The sequence below is a fragment of the Leptodactylus fuscus genome, chromosome 2, assembly GCF_031893055.1.
Source record: "Leptodactylus fuscus isolate aLepFus1 chromosome 2, aLepFus1.hap2, whole genome shotgun sequence".
NCBI lineage: Eukaryota > Metazoa > Chordata > Amphibia > Anura > Leptodactylidae > Leptodactylus > Leptodactylus fuscus.
The window spans coordinates 242,557,581-242,575,855 of NC_134266.1; the positions used below are offsets into that span (position 1 = coordinate 242,557,581).

Here is an 18,275-nt window from a genome sequence, read left to right on the forward strand (position 1 = left end):
AAGCAGTTACAAAGGACGTGAAGGATTATTGGGTCCTGGACGCCGTGATGTGAGGATGACAATGACACAAAGTCAAAATTTTAGAATGACTCGTTTAATCAATACAAATATATCATAGAACATAAAAATGACAACACAATAAAAACAGCACAAATAAAAGATAACAAGGACACAACACAAACCATAAATGCAGCACAACCATGGTGATCTCCATGCAACTTTGTGTCACGAGAGCCCTTACAGATCCACCTATTCATCCACAATTCCATGGCATGTGATGGGGGAAGGGAGGCCAGGTCACAGCCTCTAAAGGCCCGGCTTTTATGTAGTGGTAGAGGCATACTGCCATTATATATTACTACATTGCCTTTCCTTCCTATCGGTACACCGCACATAACTTCTATCAATAACTCATCAATCCTAACACCCAAAGTCATGAATATTGTATAGCCCTTGGCGTGACTAAAAGGCTATTAATGTCAGCCATTATTACAGGTCCTTAAAATCCCTGCAATGCAATAAGGGGCCTGGTCAGAGGTGGATGACGATGAGGAGGATGAGGCCTGCATCCACGCCACGAGAGCCAGGAAATATCTATAATGGATGAAGGCTGAACCTGTCACGGCAATGTATATCCTACAGACCCGACCCTCTGACTAGTCACCTATAGGCCAGCAGCCTTATACATCTACATGGAGCCTATGCCGCACACGTATGACACCAGGCCAGGTTTCCATGCCTATAATCTTCAGGGATAACCAGATGCATGATGATCAGACAACACACACCAGCGGCAATTATTAACCCCTTCCCGGCCCAGAGAGGTGAGGCCAATGACAAGAGCTGCTGCATTAACCAGAATCCTCAGAGGGAAGCGGCTATATTTATCAAGGAGTGATTGTACATAGACATGTAATACCACAACATATGGGCCATTCAGAGCAACAGCACCCTGGAGGATGCCAGCTTTAACCCTTTATTAGCTGCAGGGCCCTGCATGGGATTCAGAGTCCCAAAATTGTGAGGGTTCGCCATCGGTGGGTGCATTTGTGCCCTGCCATAATTGGCAAATTGTTGCAATCGATTGTTACAATGGATCAAATCAACCATTATATTCCCTGGCCTCATATGTCATGGGGGATCATACAATGCAAAGTGATGGGGGAGGAGGGCACAGGCCGCCCAGTGACACCCGGAATGGGGTGAGCTGCACAGCAATGAATGGGCACCGGAGGTGAGATGTGGGCACATGCAGCAGGGCATCTTACCAGGTTGAGCACGGTCTCCACGATGTCCCGGTTACTGACCTCCCCGACCTGTATGAGCCCGATAAGGACGGCGAATTTCATCCTCATATTGCGGATGGGCACCGACGGATTGATGACCCCGCCGGGCAGCACCATGGAGCCGGAGCCACCCGGGGCATCCCTGTCCGGGCAGCCGGCCCCCAGCACGGGCTTGTCAGCACTGGCCATGTCTCCGCACACAGCGGGGAAGCCACTGATGGTAGATCCGCCAGAAATAACGGGGCTGATGATGACAAGTCCCAGCGATCAGCCGGCAGTCACAGAGACGAGAGAGGGAGACACCTGCGGGTGATGCACTGACTAATCCACGGTCCCCGGGGTACGGATCCTGGTAGAGCCCCCCTCCATCACCGCCCGCCCCTCACACAAGACTATCCAATGCAACCAGATGGATCCGGGCCACAAGCGGGTCACTGTCGCCGGGTAACAGGATAACTGCGGCGGCTGCAGCTGGCGTTGTTATGATAAGAGCAGACACCGCTCACTCCTCCGCCATGTTGACGCCCCCTGCCTGCGGTAGGGTGAACTGCGCCTGCGCCAGTGCTGCCCGGGGGTGGGGCCGAGTCCGCCTAGCGATCACAAGGATGGACAGGTGTACAGGTGCCCGGGGCATAGAGGGCACCTTGTGGGTGCAACTGGCATCTGACACACACCCTGCGCACAGGCTGATACACTGCAGTATAAGGGTGCACGACCTGTCCGCATACATGTATATACGCCACACTGTCCTTATAGCCACATACAGTCCTTGTGTATGTATATATACAGTATATTTACAATGCACTACTTATCCATGTATAGATTTAGACTTCAAGTCATTTATATATATATATATATATATATATATATATATATATATATATATATATATATACACACAGTACATGTATAGATATCACGTCTAGCTATTACTTTCAGTTAATTCCTATGCATGTCCCTACATCTTCCCAGTATAAGCACATCTATATATTAATATACAATTCATATAAGGGTATGATATATGAGCCACAGTTTATGATATAATTCTAGGACCACACTGTGACTCCCATTGCACAACCAAAATCGGTAAAGAAGAACCCAAAGATCACTGTGGCTGAGCTCCAGAGATGCAGTAGGGAGATGGGAGAAAGTCCACAAAGTCAACTATCACTGCAGCCCTCCACCATTCGGAACTTTAGGAGGGGCCCAAAGGAAGCCTCTCGTCAGTGCAAGACATATGAAAGCCTGCATAGAGTTTGCCAAAAACCACATGAAGGACTCCCAGACTATGAGAAATAAGATTCTGTGGTCTGATGAGATGAAGATTGAACTTTTTGGAGTTAATTCTAAGCGGTACGTGTGGAGAAAACCAGGCACTGCTCCTCACCTGCCCAGTACAATCTCAACAGTGAAACATGGTAGGGGCAGCATCATGCTATGGGGGTGTTTTTCAGCTGCAGATACAGGACCACTGGTTGCAATTAAAGGAAAGATGAATGCGGCCAAGTACAAAGATATCCTGGAAGAAAACCTCTTCCACAATGCTCTGGACCTCAGACTGGACCGAAGGTTCACCTTCCAACAAGACAATGACCATAAGCACACAGCTAAAATAACAAAGGAGTGGCTTTGGAACAACTCTGTCATTCTTAACTGGCCCAGCCAGAGCCCTGACCTAAACCCAATTGAGCATCTCTGGAGAGACCTGAAAATGGCGTCCACCAACATTCACCATCCAACCTGATGGAACTGGAGAGGATCTGCAAGGAAGAATGGCAGAGAATCCCCAAATCCAGATGTGAAACACTTGTTGCATCATTCCCAAGAAGACTCATGGCTGTACTAGCTCAAAAGGGGCAAATACTCAATACTGAGCAAAGGGTCTGAATACTTATGACCATGTGATATTTCAGTTTTTTTCTTTTAATAAATTTGCAAAAATATCTATATTTCTGGTAGTTTTCTGTCAAGATGGGGTGCTGAGTGTACATTAAGAAGAAATAAAATGAACTTTTTGGATTTTAGCAAATGGCTGCAATGAAACAAAGTGTGAAAAATGTAAAGGGGTCTGCATACTTTCTGTACCCACTGTATAATGCATTTCCTGCATATCAGACTGCGCTTCGAGGAGCTTATGTGAGACTTCCTTACTGCCGTTTCTTCTTTTCCTCTTTGCTTTGCCTTTCTTTATTTCTCTATTTCTTGCTCCCTGCATTTCTCTTCTATTCTACACTCTCCACATCCACTTTCAATCCCCCCTCCCCCTCACCTTTTTTTCTTTTACACACTACTATCCCCTTCCCCCCTCCCCACTCCCTTCAACTCCTCTTGCTTATTGTTATTGTCTTGTGCTGTGTTTGTACTGTCTTGTCCTGTATAATGGGTTAGTTATACCTCTCTGGCTTCTCTAAAAATTTGCGCAGATTGGACGCTTATACCCCTGTGTCTCAAACACGCCGTTTACTTCGTTCATAATTCTACAAACTTATGCGAATGCATGTATTTATTCAAATATTGTATGTATGTTTTCATTTGCATCGAAATGTTTCATATCATTGGACATTCGACTACTTCCAAATTTCCATTTTCAGTTTTTTCACAGCCACCCTTGATTTCTACCAGAATATACTAGATCCAGTAGAAGCCTGATTATACATTGTATTCGTCATCTTCACCTATGATTGTACAATGGTTATTGTTATTTCCGTTTTGCATGTATGCATATATTTTTTCCTGAAAATAAAAACCTTCTGTATTTAAAAAAAAGAATGTTGCCCCTCTCCGGAATCCTATACCCCTTTGAGGAAGTGGTGAGGGGTGTGAATTCGCTTCTCCCTCTTAATTTTAACCCTGGATCCATCTCTGGGTCTAAAATTTTTGGAGGTTCAACCTTTTTGACCTCTCCCAAAAAAGCACATAGTATGGGCAGCTGCACATCCCCTTCATTGTTGCTATAGGCACAGTGACTATATGACACTGTGCAAATGAGTGGCTGTGCCTGGTACTGCAGCTCTTCCCATTCATGTGATCTTAGGCCGGGTTCACATGATGTCTTTTGGCACGTAATGTGGCCCGTAGATGCCGCGAGAGCTTTTGCGGGCCGTATACGCTTCCATTGTTTTCAATGGGAGCCGGTACCGTATACGTGGCGCTATTTTGCAGCCGCCGCAAAATAGCACTGCGTATACGGTACCGGCTCCCATTGAAAACAATGGGAGCGTATACGGCCCGCAAAAGCTCCCGCGGCGTCTACGTGCCACATTACGTGCCAAAAGACGTTGTGTGAACCCAGCCTTACAGTGACACCATGTAAGCCAGATTATATTCTTTTAATGGACTGCCCACAGAAGTCTGCCCAGCTGCCCATAGAAGTCTATGGTAAGGGGAGGGGAAAGAGGGAGGACTAATCAACTAAGGGGGAGTTCACACGGAGTAACCTGCCGCATGATGTGGCACGTATACGGCGTGTGAGACTTTGTGGGCCGTATACGCTCCCATTGATTTCAATGGGAGTTAGTCTCGTATACGCCGCGTTATTTTGCTGCCGCAAAATAACGCGGCGTATACGATCCAGGCTCCCATTGAAATCAATGGAGGAGGACTAATCAACTAAGGGGGAGTTCACACGGAGTAACGTGCCGCGTGATGTGGCACGTATATGGCGTGTGAGATTTTGTGGGCCGTATACGCTCCCATTGATTTCAATGGGAGTTAGTCTCGTATACGCCGCGTTATTTTGCTGCCGCAAAATAACGTGGCGTATACGATCCAGGCTCCCATTGAAATCAATGGGAGCGTACACGGCGCTCAAAATCTCACACGGCGTATACGTGCCAGGTTACGCGGCACGTTACACCGTGTGAATGCACCCTAAGAGAGAAGTAGAGACCCACAGAAACATAGTGCTGCAGCTAATAGTAAATCTTATGTCTCAAACTAAGTACTTTATTCACACCCAGTGGCATAACTACTGGGGAGGCAGCTGTTACAGGGCCCGGGACATTAGGGGGCCCGACGACAGTGGCTACCGCTGTTTTTGTTCTTTGGTTTTTTTAATGGGCTGTTAACAGGCCCTACTTACTTACCAATCCTGGCAGGGGATGGCATCGGTGAAACCGTTGTCCCCGCAAACATCATTATTATACTCAGGGGTCTTTTCAGACCCCCGAGTATAATGATCAGAGGCCCGGGAGAGGTAAGCGAACATAACAAACAGTGTTACTTACCTCTCCACGCTCCGTGAAGGCTTCGGGGCCTACCTGTGTGACGTCTCAGACGTCACATGACCGGGGCCTGCGTCCTTATGTGTCGTGACACAGGCCCCCAGTCACATGATGTCCCTGACGTCATTGAATATAGCCAACAGCGGGGAGCGCAGGGATAGGTAAGTAACAGTGTTTATGGTGATGGGGCCACTATGAGGCATAATACTGAATGAAGGGGCCACTATGGGGTATAATGCTGTGTGCAGGGGCAACTATGGGGCATAATAGTGCGCGCAGGAATGCGGGGGGAGGGGGTGGTCGGGGTCTTCGGTGTCGGTCGGGGGGCCCATGTCAAAGGTTCGCCACGGGGCCCTGCCATTCCTAGTTACGCCACTGTTCATACCAGTAGTGTTCAGTACTGCTGTATATATGGGATCTATACTTCTTTTGTGTGATTAAGATTCAAAGAGTGTTGTAATAGCCAAGAAATAGTGTTAGTTATCATGCACAAACTTATGGTGGCTTGTCCTGAAACGTCATCCTAAAGCTTACATATGCATTATGCATTATAGAGTATCCATTGATATTAATGGGTTGTAATGCATGCCCTATAGAGATTGAGCCACCCTGTAGCCATCCTCTCATAGAAGTCTGTGGTGAGGGTAGGGGGGTGAAGGAGGAGACACATAGAAACATAGTGCTTCAACTATTAAGTTTTCAATATCCCCTCAAGCACTTTATTCAGATCAATAGTGTTCAGTGCTGCTGTATAATGGCCTCCAAGCTGCTTCTGAATGAGTGTCACTAAGTTCACACTAGCATTATGCTATCCATTCTTCGGGTCCACCACAGGACCCAAACAACGAAGAGCCGGACTGCTGTTTCAGTGGTTACACACAGATACCATTGGACCATGTTGACTATTGAAATCAATGGAGAGAAAAGGCCTCTGTGGCAGATGTAGAAGAGCTGAGTGTGCGCTGAACCCTGCTGCACACTCAGCTCTGCTGCATCAGAGATGCAGCAGAGCTGAGTGTGCAGCAGGGCTCAGTGCATACTCAGCTCTGCTACATCTCTGATGCAGCATAGCTGAGTGTGCTGCAGGATTCAGCAGCAGCATCTCCGGAGTAGCCAAGCTGAGTGCACGGCCAGCTCTGCTTCATCTCCGGTGTAGCAGTGCTGGCCGTGCGCTCAGCTCGGCTGCATCTCCGGTGTAGCCAAGCTGAGCGCACGGCCAGCTCCGCTACATCTCGGCATAGGAATGCATTGACCAGCGTTGATTGGCTGAATGCCATACAGAGTACAGTATTCGGCCAATCAACGCTGGTTCTGCCGGAGGAGGCCGAGTCAAAGATCAGTCCACAACAGTCTCCATTCTGGTTTGATCTTAGACTCCGCCTCTGTATGGCATTCGGCCAATCAATGCTGGTCAATGCATTCCTATGGGAAAAAGTCAGCTCCCACATAACGCAAGCTGACAGGGATCCCAACGTAATACAGTGACTTGGGCATGTTAGATGCCCCCAGACATGCTTCCCCTGCTGTCCCAGTTGCATTCCAGGGTGTTGGCGTCATTTTCTGGGGTGTCATAGTGGACTTGGTGACTCTCCTGAGTCGAATGGTGGGATCCCCTGAAACGAGCATTTTTTTCCCCATAGACTATAATGGGGTTCGATATTCGTTCGAATAGTCGAATATTGAGGGGCTATTTGAAACGAATATCGAATATTTTACTGTTCGCTCATCTCTAATAATTATAATTCCTCCGAGTGCAGATTGAAGTGAATGGAAGCAAGCTCACATATCTGTCCACTAGGAAGGTCGGCCACTCTCCTACAGCTGCATTCACAAAAGCGGTTATGTTTTTCTATTTCTGTATAACTATTTTATGTCAAATAGTAGACGCCTATAAATTATACAGTATAGTTCAGCCATTGAAATACAGAATGACTTCATGTAACATTGATCTGCAGCCTAGACAAAAGTCCAGAAGTTATTGTAAAGGGGAGTCAGTCATGTTTGACACTGGTTCACAAAAATTCCCAAAATAGAAAAGTCAGGTTTCACAGGTATTTATTTATAAAGCAACGCATGTCATACTTTTGTCACAATGAGAAGTGTGTCCCTGCACAGGAGACCGGAAATCATCTAGAAGGCAGAAATAGAAGGAAAAAGTATTATATGCTGATGTGTAGCTCAAAACTCCTGGGCCCCAATGGAAAATCTGTAAAGGGACCCCTATTTACCTTGTTATATTTAGAATAGTGTTATATTTTATTTGGCAGAGGGACCTATAGCGCCCCATCAGGGTCCAGGGCCAGTAGCAATTGCACCTCCTATAGCTATGTCCATGATTAAATCCGTAACATCAGCCACCTTTCAGCAGCTTTAATGTAATTTCTATCTCCATCCAGTGCTAAATAGTGATAACATTACATTATGACACCATATATGACGGATGTTGCTGGATGGCTGGCAAGGCATGTACCATTGAGTGCCAACAAGGTATTCTATTTTTACTGAGATGTTTACATAATGGGTTTGGGCAGCAACCTGAATCATTGACCCCATTGAACGTCAACCTTGCTAAGACTATGGTGATAGAAATAACCTCTTTGTTAAGTAATCCACTAATATTCTGCTCCGAGTGCATATACAATGGACCCTCAAGTTACAATATTAATCAGATCTGGGGCGACCATTGTAAGTTGGAAACATTGTAACATGAGATCATAACTGTCTAGAAAACTATTCATTGGTTCTAAAGACCCCAAAATGTCACCAAATATATGGACAATTAAAAAATGAGGCGGAGCCTAACCGTCGGCGTTGATGGAGGTCTGAGCCTGCATCCTGGTCATCAATACAGCCTAACATCGACCCTATCGCTTCTTCAGACCTGAAAATGGGCAAACAGACTCGTGAACGTGGAGGGGACTTACCGGGCACGCCGGTGAACAAAACCAGCTTGGTGGAGCTCCACAAATTCTTCCGCAAGAAGTCATCCCAGTCCCCGGCCTTGGCACTCAAGATGGCGCTGGACGATCTGCATCCCGGTGACGTGGCTGAGGACTCTGACATAAACAGCGTATCTGGAGCAGACACGCAAGGTACTGCCTCCTCAACCATCATGAAAGCCTTCCTCAAGAAGGCCCTGTCCTAAACCATTGCTCCAGTCATGGTGGAGCTGGTGGAGATGCGTGCCAAGCTCCAGCATATGGGTGGCCGCGTGGACAGGCTTGAATCATCATACTCTGCACTTACGCTTCACTCCACTACTGTGGTGCAACATATTTCCAACCATCACAGCCATCTAAACCGCATGTACGATACAATCGAGGACTTGGAGAATAGAACCAGGAGGAGGAATCTCAGGCTGAGTACTACCCCCCGGATTCACTAAGGGAAATTATGTCCGCCATCTTTGTGGACCTGCTTGGTGCAGAGAGAGCCTCCTCCATCCAGATAGAAAGGGTGCATCGCTCTATTAGACCCAAACCTGCTGCATTTGACCCTCCTAGGGATATTGTGTGCGGCCTGCTGACCTCAGTTGACTCCACAGAGGTGGTATCAGCTTCAAGGAAGAAACGGCCCCTATCCTATGAGGGTAATTAAATACAACTCTATCAGGATCTGGCACCATCCACCCTTGCAAAATAAAGAATGCTAAAGCCATTGCTTGTGCTTTGAAAGAGAAAGGCTTACCTTATGCCTGGCTATTCCCATTCGGGCTCTCGGTCCTCAAACAGGGCCGCAGAATCTACATACGATCCCCTGATGACCTCGCCTCTGCCTGGTAACAACTGGATATTGATCCGATTCAGATCCCACCCTGGACAGCTCTTCCAGAAGATATCCACGCCTGGCCTCCTCTCCCAAGCTTGGAACAAGATGTGCCTCCACGCAGATTCAAATCGCCCAAAGCGAGAAAACAAGGGGCTAGGGGCATCATAAGGAACTAAGAATTGCCCTTTCACTATATTGGCCTGTGTTACGCTTCCTACTTACCATGCATTGTTTGTCTCTCAACCTCAAAGAGCAAGGATGTCAGACACATACAAGAGCTCCTGAAAGAAGGACACGTCCTGATTACTGCTATCTCTGCCTAACCATTAGCCTTTACTTCCACAGATAAGTGACTATATGTCCCTGACATCTAATAAGGAGTAACATTTTATTTCGTCAGGCCCTTTGTTTGTTTTTCTGCTAACTCCTAGTCTCTGTTCAAGAGTTAAGCTTCAAGCCAATGTGTACTGTGTTTTGCAAGGGTTTCTTCTCCCCCCCCTTCCCCGGGCCCCTGGGGCTCATGGTCCCATTGACTCGGGTGGCGGATCCCCCGCCCTCCCTTCCTATTACGTCCCGGGTTCTGAGCAATGGTAATACCCAGGTCCACCTCATCCAGTTAACCCCCCCCCCCTCCCTATGCCCCTCCCAACTTTACTTGTATACCACTCTTATTAATTGTTAAATTAGTAATGGTTTGGCTAAAATTTACCTCAACAGTTTTTTCAGTGCTTGCTTTTAGCACCGTTTAGTTTACTGTTATAATGTGTTTAATCTGCATTGTGTAGAACAGATTATAGTCCTAAAAAGATCCTCATGCACTGTTCACTCTCTCCCTACCCCCTAGCCATCATATTTTTCTCATTTCTCTTACTCCCCTGGCCAACAACTACCCCCTTCCCCGAGTCTACAACCACTTCGATCAAAGGAAACTGACTGTCTTTCTGAATATTTGATGCCTTATCTCTCTCATGCTACCTCTTCACCCATTTTCAGACTCATCTTTTTCTCTAGGGGCGCTCTGTGGGTGGAACGTTTAGGACCCTAACTCTGTAATCCCACACATCCTATCCCTATAGATCCCCCGCCTACCATCTAATAATTTCCCACTGACCTTCCATTCCACAAATTTGCTTTTTGCCACAAAAGGAGTTTCCATTCTATTTCATCATTCTGTCCCTTTTCAACCAACACAAAAATATGCAGATTCTGAAGGCAGGTTTCTATTTCTCAAAGGCCCCATAGCCTCCCAGAAATACACATTTGCGAATATTTACTCCCCCAACCAAGGACAGGTAGCTTGGATAGCGGATGTCTTAAAGAAATTAAAACTTTTCTCAGAAGGACCTGTCATTTTAGCCGGTGATCTTAACCTCACGCTGGATCCCTCCCTAGATTCCTCCTCAGGGATCTCCTCCACTCCCCAAAAAGCTCTGGGAAGGCCTTTACAAGATTTTTCTGATTTGAAATTAGTAGATATCTGGAGAGCTCTTAACCCTACCACTAAAGACTTCTCTTTTTACTCCAATCCTAGACGGTCTTACCAGCGCTTAGATGACTTGTTTCTCTCCACAGACCTATTCCCCTTCGCCACTAAATCTAATATTGAGACTATAATAGTCTCAGACCATGCCTTGGTTTGGGTCCAACTCAGCTTCACCCAACTACCAAGGAGAGATTGGAACTGGAGACTCAATGAAGCACTTCTAGATAGAACAGAGGTGGTGGAAGCGATAAAACAGCAATTGGAGACCTACTTTAGCATAAATGTGAATGCTGAAACGTGCTCAACAGTGACCTGGGAGGCGCATAAGTCTGTTATTAGGGGAGTCTTTATTTCTATAGCGTCCAAAATTAAGAAGGAATCTCAAGCCGGGCTAGATGCTGTTCTCTCCAAAATCTCAAAGATTGAGAGCATGAGGAAGGCATCCCTGAGACTCAGTTTGACCTCAGAGCTACGTTCTCTTAGGGAGAAACTAAAAGACATGATAAACACGAGAACAGCAAAACAATATCTTCACTTCCAACACAGAGTGTACGCACACGGGGACAAAGGGGGCAAGCTCATGACCTCCATGACTAAACATAGGAAATCCAAATGCTTCATATCAGAGATCAGAGACTATCAAGGTAAGAGTAGACGTTCGACCAAAGAAATCTCACTAGCATTCCACAAATTTTACTCAGATCTTTATAACCTAACTCTGCAACGCACTGCTGAGGATACGCTGCTACACACCAAAAAAATAGAGGATTTCCTCTCCTCCATTAATCTCCCACATCTCTCAGAAGAAGATACGAGGGGTGATCCAAAAGTAATGATAATCGGTTATTTCTAGCGCACACAAAAATAAAAATAAACTGTCCTCTACTCGCTTAGGTACCCACTAGTTCAGGAAAAAAAAATCACTTAAATAGGCCACGATTCCCAGGAGCTACATTCATTTGAATACGAACTGCTAAGGAGTGAACATCAAAATGGTAATAAACGAAATCAGAGCTGTCATCAAATACCTCTGCTTGAAAAAAATGTCTACCAAAGACATACACAGCGACTTGGTGGAAACATTGGGGGACTTCTCCTCCATATTCCACAGTTGCACGCTGAGCCAAGGAGTATAAGCTGGGAAGAACATTGACGGAAGATAAACATCGTGAAGGACGCCCATCCACGTCCCTCACTGAAGATAACGTGAAAAAAGTTGAAGAAGTTGTATTGGCAGATCGTAGAGTGACTATCAGGCATGTAGCTGAGGTCACAGGGATCTCATATGGCAGCATTCAAACAATCCTTGCGAACGAATTGCATATGAGAAAGGTCTCCGCACGTTGGGTGCCGAGAATGTTAACCGACGAGCAAAAGAAGAAACGAGTCGACATTTCAAGAGCAAATCTTGAAAAGTTCCAAGCAGACCAAGAGAATTTTTTGTCACGTTTTGTGACCATGGACGAGACCTGGATCCACCACTCAGCTCAGCAGGGAAGGTTATGGCGTCCGTTTTTTGGGACGCTGAAGGAATTATTATGGTGGATTATTTGGAGAAGGGAGCCATTATTACGCGCTCCTACTACGCAGAACAAATAAGAAGATTGCGGGAGGCTATCAAGGAGAAAAGGCGCGGCAAACTGCGGGCTGGAGTGCTGTTTCACCAAGACAACGCGCCAACTCACAAAGCTGCAGTTGTCGTGGTTGCCGTCCATGAAGCAGGCTTTGAACTGGTGGAACACTCCCCCTATTCGCCAGATCTAGCCCCCAGTGACTTCTTTCTCTTTCCTCAGCTCAAGGAACACCTCCGGGGCAAGAAATTTGACGACGATAGCGACGTGATAACCGCTGTTGGGGATTTTTTTGAGGGTCAAGATCAAGAATTTTTTTTCTAAGGGAATTCTAAGTTTAGAAAAGAGATGGACTAATTGTATAGACTTGTTAGGAGACTATGTAGAAAAATAACTTATTATTTTTACTATATTCATTGTGTTTCTTATTGATTATCATTACTTTTGGATCACCCCTCGTATATCTGCCCTTGTCGACCCTATCTCACATGACGAAATCAAACTAGTGTTAAATAGCTTCCCCAAAGGTAAAAGCCCTGGCCCAGACAGTTTTCCCCTGCAGTACTATAAAATATTCCAATCCACACTATTTCCACACCTCGCCCTTTCCTATAACACCCTTCTTTCTGGAAAAGCACTCCCAAAACAAGCACATTTTGATGTTTTTGGTTGTCATTATGATTTAAAAAGAAAACACACAGAAGTTTGATGATAAATGGCTTCACCCGACCATTAACTATGAGCGGAGAAAAAGTTTTTGTATTATCATTCATATTCTCTGAAAAAAGGCCAAAAAAATCTGCTGGGGTATGTAAACTTTTTTAGCACAACTGTATATTATAGTGTAGAGAGGCGCTGCTAGTCAGCCAGTCCGTGCGTGCACTTGACTAATACAGCGGTTTACCAGTGAAATGTCCTGAAAGCCAGCATTGTATTTTGAGTCTGTTATCAAGTTACCATAGTCCAGAAAAGACCATTATATGTTGAAAATATTGTCTCCTGGGGCCACTGTCACTTGAGAAACCACTAGTAAATGGAGTCCTGAACTATTTTTTGACTTAGTCTTTGCTCACACCTAATCTGAATTGTCTTTGGCTACACCTAACATGGATTGCTTGATGCCCTTAAACATATGTTTATGTTCTTGAGGAGATGGGGATAAAACAGTGCTGGAACAAAGGACCATATTGGAATTCAACATGCTGGATCTCTCTTTCCTTGACATATGGTATTTGGGGACTCATTGAAGAAGCACCTTTGGCTCTGTTCCCACGGAGTAACGCGCCGCGCATTCAGAAGGGGACCACAGAGGCAAACAGAGAGCGGTACATTGAAGAATGGAGAAACTAAATAAATAACTCCAAGAAACTCACCGTGTACCAATCCCTACAAAGGGACTACACCATGGCCACCTACCTGGAGAGAATACGCCACCCCAAACACAGACAGACCCTGAGCTGGTACAGACTGAGCGCCCACAACCTGGAGATGGAGACGGGGCGACACAGGCAGACGTACAAGCCACGGGAGAACAGACTGTGCCAGCACTGTGACCAGGGGGCCCTAGAAGACGAGACCCACTTCCTGCTACACTGCACCAAATACTTAGCTGTGAGGGCCGTCTACTACCAAAGACTCTCACATCCCAGACTTCATATCTGCAGACGAGAAGAGGAAACTCTACATCCTACTGGGAGAAGAAGAGGCCACAGTGGAGATCGCTGCCCAATACGTGTCCAGCTGTCACCAAATAAGAGGAAGATGAGACTCCACGGACTATTATATTTATCCCAATAAATATAAAGTCCAAAATGGAGAGGTGACCATGGGCCATAAGGCTGAGTTTTTGGGTCAGGGATTTGGTCAGGAATCTGCCACAAAATCCTGACCAAAAAACACCTCACCATACAGTCCTATGTAATCTTTTTTATTCTGCTAGTGGAAAAAATCCGCTAGTGGATTTTCCGCTAGCGAAAAAAAAGAAGCGATGTCCATTCTTCAGGCGGATTCCACCTCAGGAAATTAATACAAGTCAGTGGGAGACGGAAAAACGCCAGGTGGATTTTCCACCTCCCATTGACTTGCATTGATTTTTTTCAGGTGGAAACACCTGAAAAACGTGTCAAAAAACGCCTCCAAAAACGCCTCATGAATTTTCCTGAAGCGGATTTTTCCTGACCAAATTCCTGACCAAAAAACTCCGTGTGAACTTAACCTAATAACCACTAATTTTCACCAAGCACTAGACAAATAACAACGGGTCTGGTTTAACAATAATAATAATAATAATAATAATAATAATAATAATAATAATAATACAATTTTTTATTTATATAGCACCAACATATTCTGCAGCGCTGTACAATTTGTAGGGTTCAAATACAGACAGATACATAACAAAGAACGTCATTTCACACTATGGGACTGAGGGCCCTGCTCGCAAGAGCTTACAATCTATGTGGTAGAGGGGGTGACACAAGAGGTAGCAGGGGCGGCATTGCTTATACAGAGGTCAGACAATTTTGTAATAGAGGTGACTGTCATTACACAAACAAAACTTTATGATCCATCACCAGTTGTGTCGTGTAACATGTGGATGGAGCTTGGACAAATAAAGTTAGCCTGAAATGGCTTGATATCATGTGGGGTAATGTGGGAGCGGAGACAGAGGAAGGTTAAATTTTGGGGATTCTAATTATAGTACGGAAGGGTTTACGTTAGAAATTGTGATAGGCCTGTCTGAAAAGATGTGTCTTTAGTTTACGCTTGAAACTGTAGAAATTGGGAGTTAATCTGATTGTCCGGGGTAAAGCATTCCAGAGAAGTGGTGCAGCTCGGGAGAAGTCTTGTATACGAGCGTGGGAGGTTCTGATAATAGAGGAGGTAAGTGTTAGGTCATTGAGTGAGAGGAGAGCACGGGTTGGGCGGTAGACAGAGATGAGGGAGGAAATGTAGGGAGGTGCGGCATTATGGAGAGCCTTGTGGATGAGGGTGATAACTTTATGTGCTGTGCTTTGTCCGTATCTGCATTACCTTTCCTAAAAAAATGTTCATTTTAGTTCATAGATAAAAAAAAAAAATAGCAATAAACTAAATTATAGACTTGTCAGAGTTGCCCGGCTTCTATTTCTTGAGATGATGAAGTGTCTGCCAGGACTACACCTGAAATCCTGTATAACCTGTTCAATTAGAAAGTAACACATAATACATTAATATTTGCCGAATAAATACACTCATGCAAATGATACACTTCCAGTTACAGTATGAGACAACCTTCAGGCAATAGCTTGTTAGCCGCATCTATCCCCGACTGACACAAAGAATTGCAGCTTCTTTTAAATACATTAGCATATATTATATTAGGTGTAAGCAGGAGTGGCAGATGAGTCTGTGCCTTCACCAGGGTATATTCTTCATTTTAATATTCTTTATTAAATATTGTTACCTAGCGAAATATTTTACTAGCAATGTATATGCACAGACTAACAAGCTGGAATCAGTTATGTATTTGTAAAAGCAATTCACTTTACCCTATTGATTTTAGACAATCTAGTAAATAATCATTTATGTGTGTGTCAAGTATGCGTCCAGCGCAATGAATGACTTCCATGTTATTGTATATCTGTCATATTATATGTAATATTAGACAGCGGTCGCCATCACAGATTTTATCATCCAGCCTTATATTTCCAATAAAACTAAATAAAACCATGACAGAATCCATTATAAAGGTGGCCATACACCTTGCATGGGCATCAGCCAAACCCGCAGGTTATAGCAGGACGGTCCGGCCTCCTAATACAATGTACAATGTACAATGTACACAATTTTCCTCTGATCGCTGATTTTCTTTTTGGAAAAGAATGATTCAGCATGTTATAGAGGACATATTATTACCATCACCAACTCACACTTTTTGCAGTAGGTGCTGCTGAACTGATTCTGGAGCAGTTGGAATTTTTTCTCTAGTCCCCATCATTCCTAGGCACAGTTTCACCATACAGTAGTTATGCTGTCTGCTGTCACTTGGGTGGTTCCTGTTTTTCTGCTCCAGCAAAGGACTGCCCACTTGACAGTAAAGAGTATAATTATGCTGAAACAAACAGAAATGATTGCTCAGGAATGGTGGGGGCTAGAGAAAAAAATGTAATATGTGATATATGTGCTGAAATCAGTGGTGTGACACCTATTGAAGGATGCAATGAGTTGGAGTTAATGGGGGGGGGACCATAAGCACTGGTATCAGTATTGAGATTGCAGCTTCCATCTGGCCCATAAGCCAAGGAGACCCACAGATTCCCCTAACCACACTAAGGTGGATTATATACTCCTTAGCACCCATAACCATCACTATCAAGAATTCACTGTAGAGATGAAATAGGGGGCCCCGAACAGAGGATTGTACCGGGGCCCATAAGACTTTAGTTACACCACTGCCTGCAGATCAGCTGTTCTGGGACAGTGCAATACTCACCATATTCAGTGTTGGTACAGTTTGCATGGTAAGTGAGCAGATGATCTGCAGGGCCCAGGTGTCGGACCCTTGCAGATGTAATAATGATCGCCTATCCTATCCTATAGTCCATTAATATTAGTAAGTGAATAAACTCTTTCATCTAATGTATATGGACATCTTCAGTCTCTTGGAGTTCACAGAACCAAAATTAGATACATTTTCCCCAAATGGAAAAGTGATAGAACAATAGGGAAACTTGTCAAAAATTGCCATTGTGTTCTGTGAGCAGAGGTGTCAAAAGTTTAACCGTTGAACAATGTAAAGGAAGGATGACATTTCAGGGACGGTGATGGTGGAGGCAGAATGACAACATGGCATGTTACCTCTGCCATTATTGAAAGTACCATGAATTATGATGGAACTGAATCGGGGTATGAAATATTACAATATTCCAAAGCATAAAATACAGCTCACCTTTCCATTGCTCAGTCCCTTCATGTGTTCTTCTACCACTCACTTTCTGCAGAACACCAGGAATACCTGCATAGACAGTAACAGAATTTGTATTCAGTATGTGAATCCCAGAGAGATGCTGGGTAGGAGTTCTTCAGTGAAATGCAATGTACTATAGTTAATACTTTCAGACAGCTGAATATTTCATCTGTCACCAGTGTGCCTGGTACTAACCTCCCTACAAATCACATTCACACTCTCTTTAACGTGAGTGTTATAGAAAGAGTAATCCTCTGAATCCCGACTCTTTAATTTAATTTCCTTTTTAGTTACTGAGGTTCTTCTGTAGCAGATGCATACACTATATTGTGTTTATTTGTATGTCCTTGATAAGATGGAAACATAGCTTGCAAAGAAAATATTTTAGGAATGTATGAATGAGGGTGGTTTGCCCTTCCTAAGAAATTAGGCATCTGATTCTTCAAGACCAGTGCATCTCAAGGCATGGTATGTAAACTCTTGGGGATACGTCCAACTATCCACTTCAATGGTAGTTTGTGGGGTTTGTCAAAAACTACAATTATACTCTGGGGTTTCTTCAGACCCCCGAATATAATAAGAAGAGCCCCTGGGGAGGTGATCAAACACAACAAACAATGTTACCCACTTCTCCTGGGCTCCTCCACCCTCCAGAGATGATGTCACAGTCTATGATTGGACCTCAGTAGTCATGGGACATAATGACACTATGACGTTATGCTTCATTACACTACGTGACCAATTAGGCTGACATCATCTCTAGAAGAAGGAAGAACCTTAAAACAGCTGTCTACAGATGGGCACAATCTTCTATTTGGCTTTAGATATAGTTAGTTTCAAGGGTACTCTAATGGGCTGTACTGCCTGTCAGCAGCACTAAAATCAGTGGGACTGTACTGCCTGTCAGCAGCATTAAAATCAATGGAGCTGTACTGCCTGTCAGCAGCATTAAAATCAATGGGGCTGTACTGCCTGTCAGCAGCATTAAAATCAATG

General features: G+C 44.7%; 1 protein-coding gene across 5 annotated transcripts in view; it reads right to left on the bottom strand.

Annotated features, from left to right (window-relative positions):
- The window catches only part of NBEA (neurobeachin), a 561,077-nt gene extending 559,266 nt beyond the window's left edge, over positions 1 to 1,811 (bottom strand). For all 5 annotated transcript variants that reach the window (XM_075265948.1, XM_075265946.1, XM_075265944.1 and 2 more), the window contains exon 1: positions 1,269 to 1,811. In XM_075265948.1, the coding sequence (XP_075122049.1) occupies positions 1,269 to 1,475 (207 nt within the window). In that variant the 5' untranslated portion in view covers positions 1,476 to 1,811. The remainder of the gene's footprint in view (positions 1 to 1,268) is intronic.
- Positions 1,812 to 18,275: the final 16,464 nt, after the last annotated feature.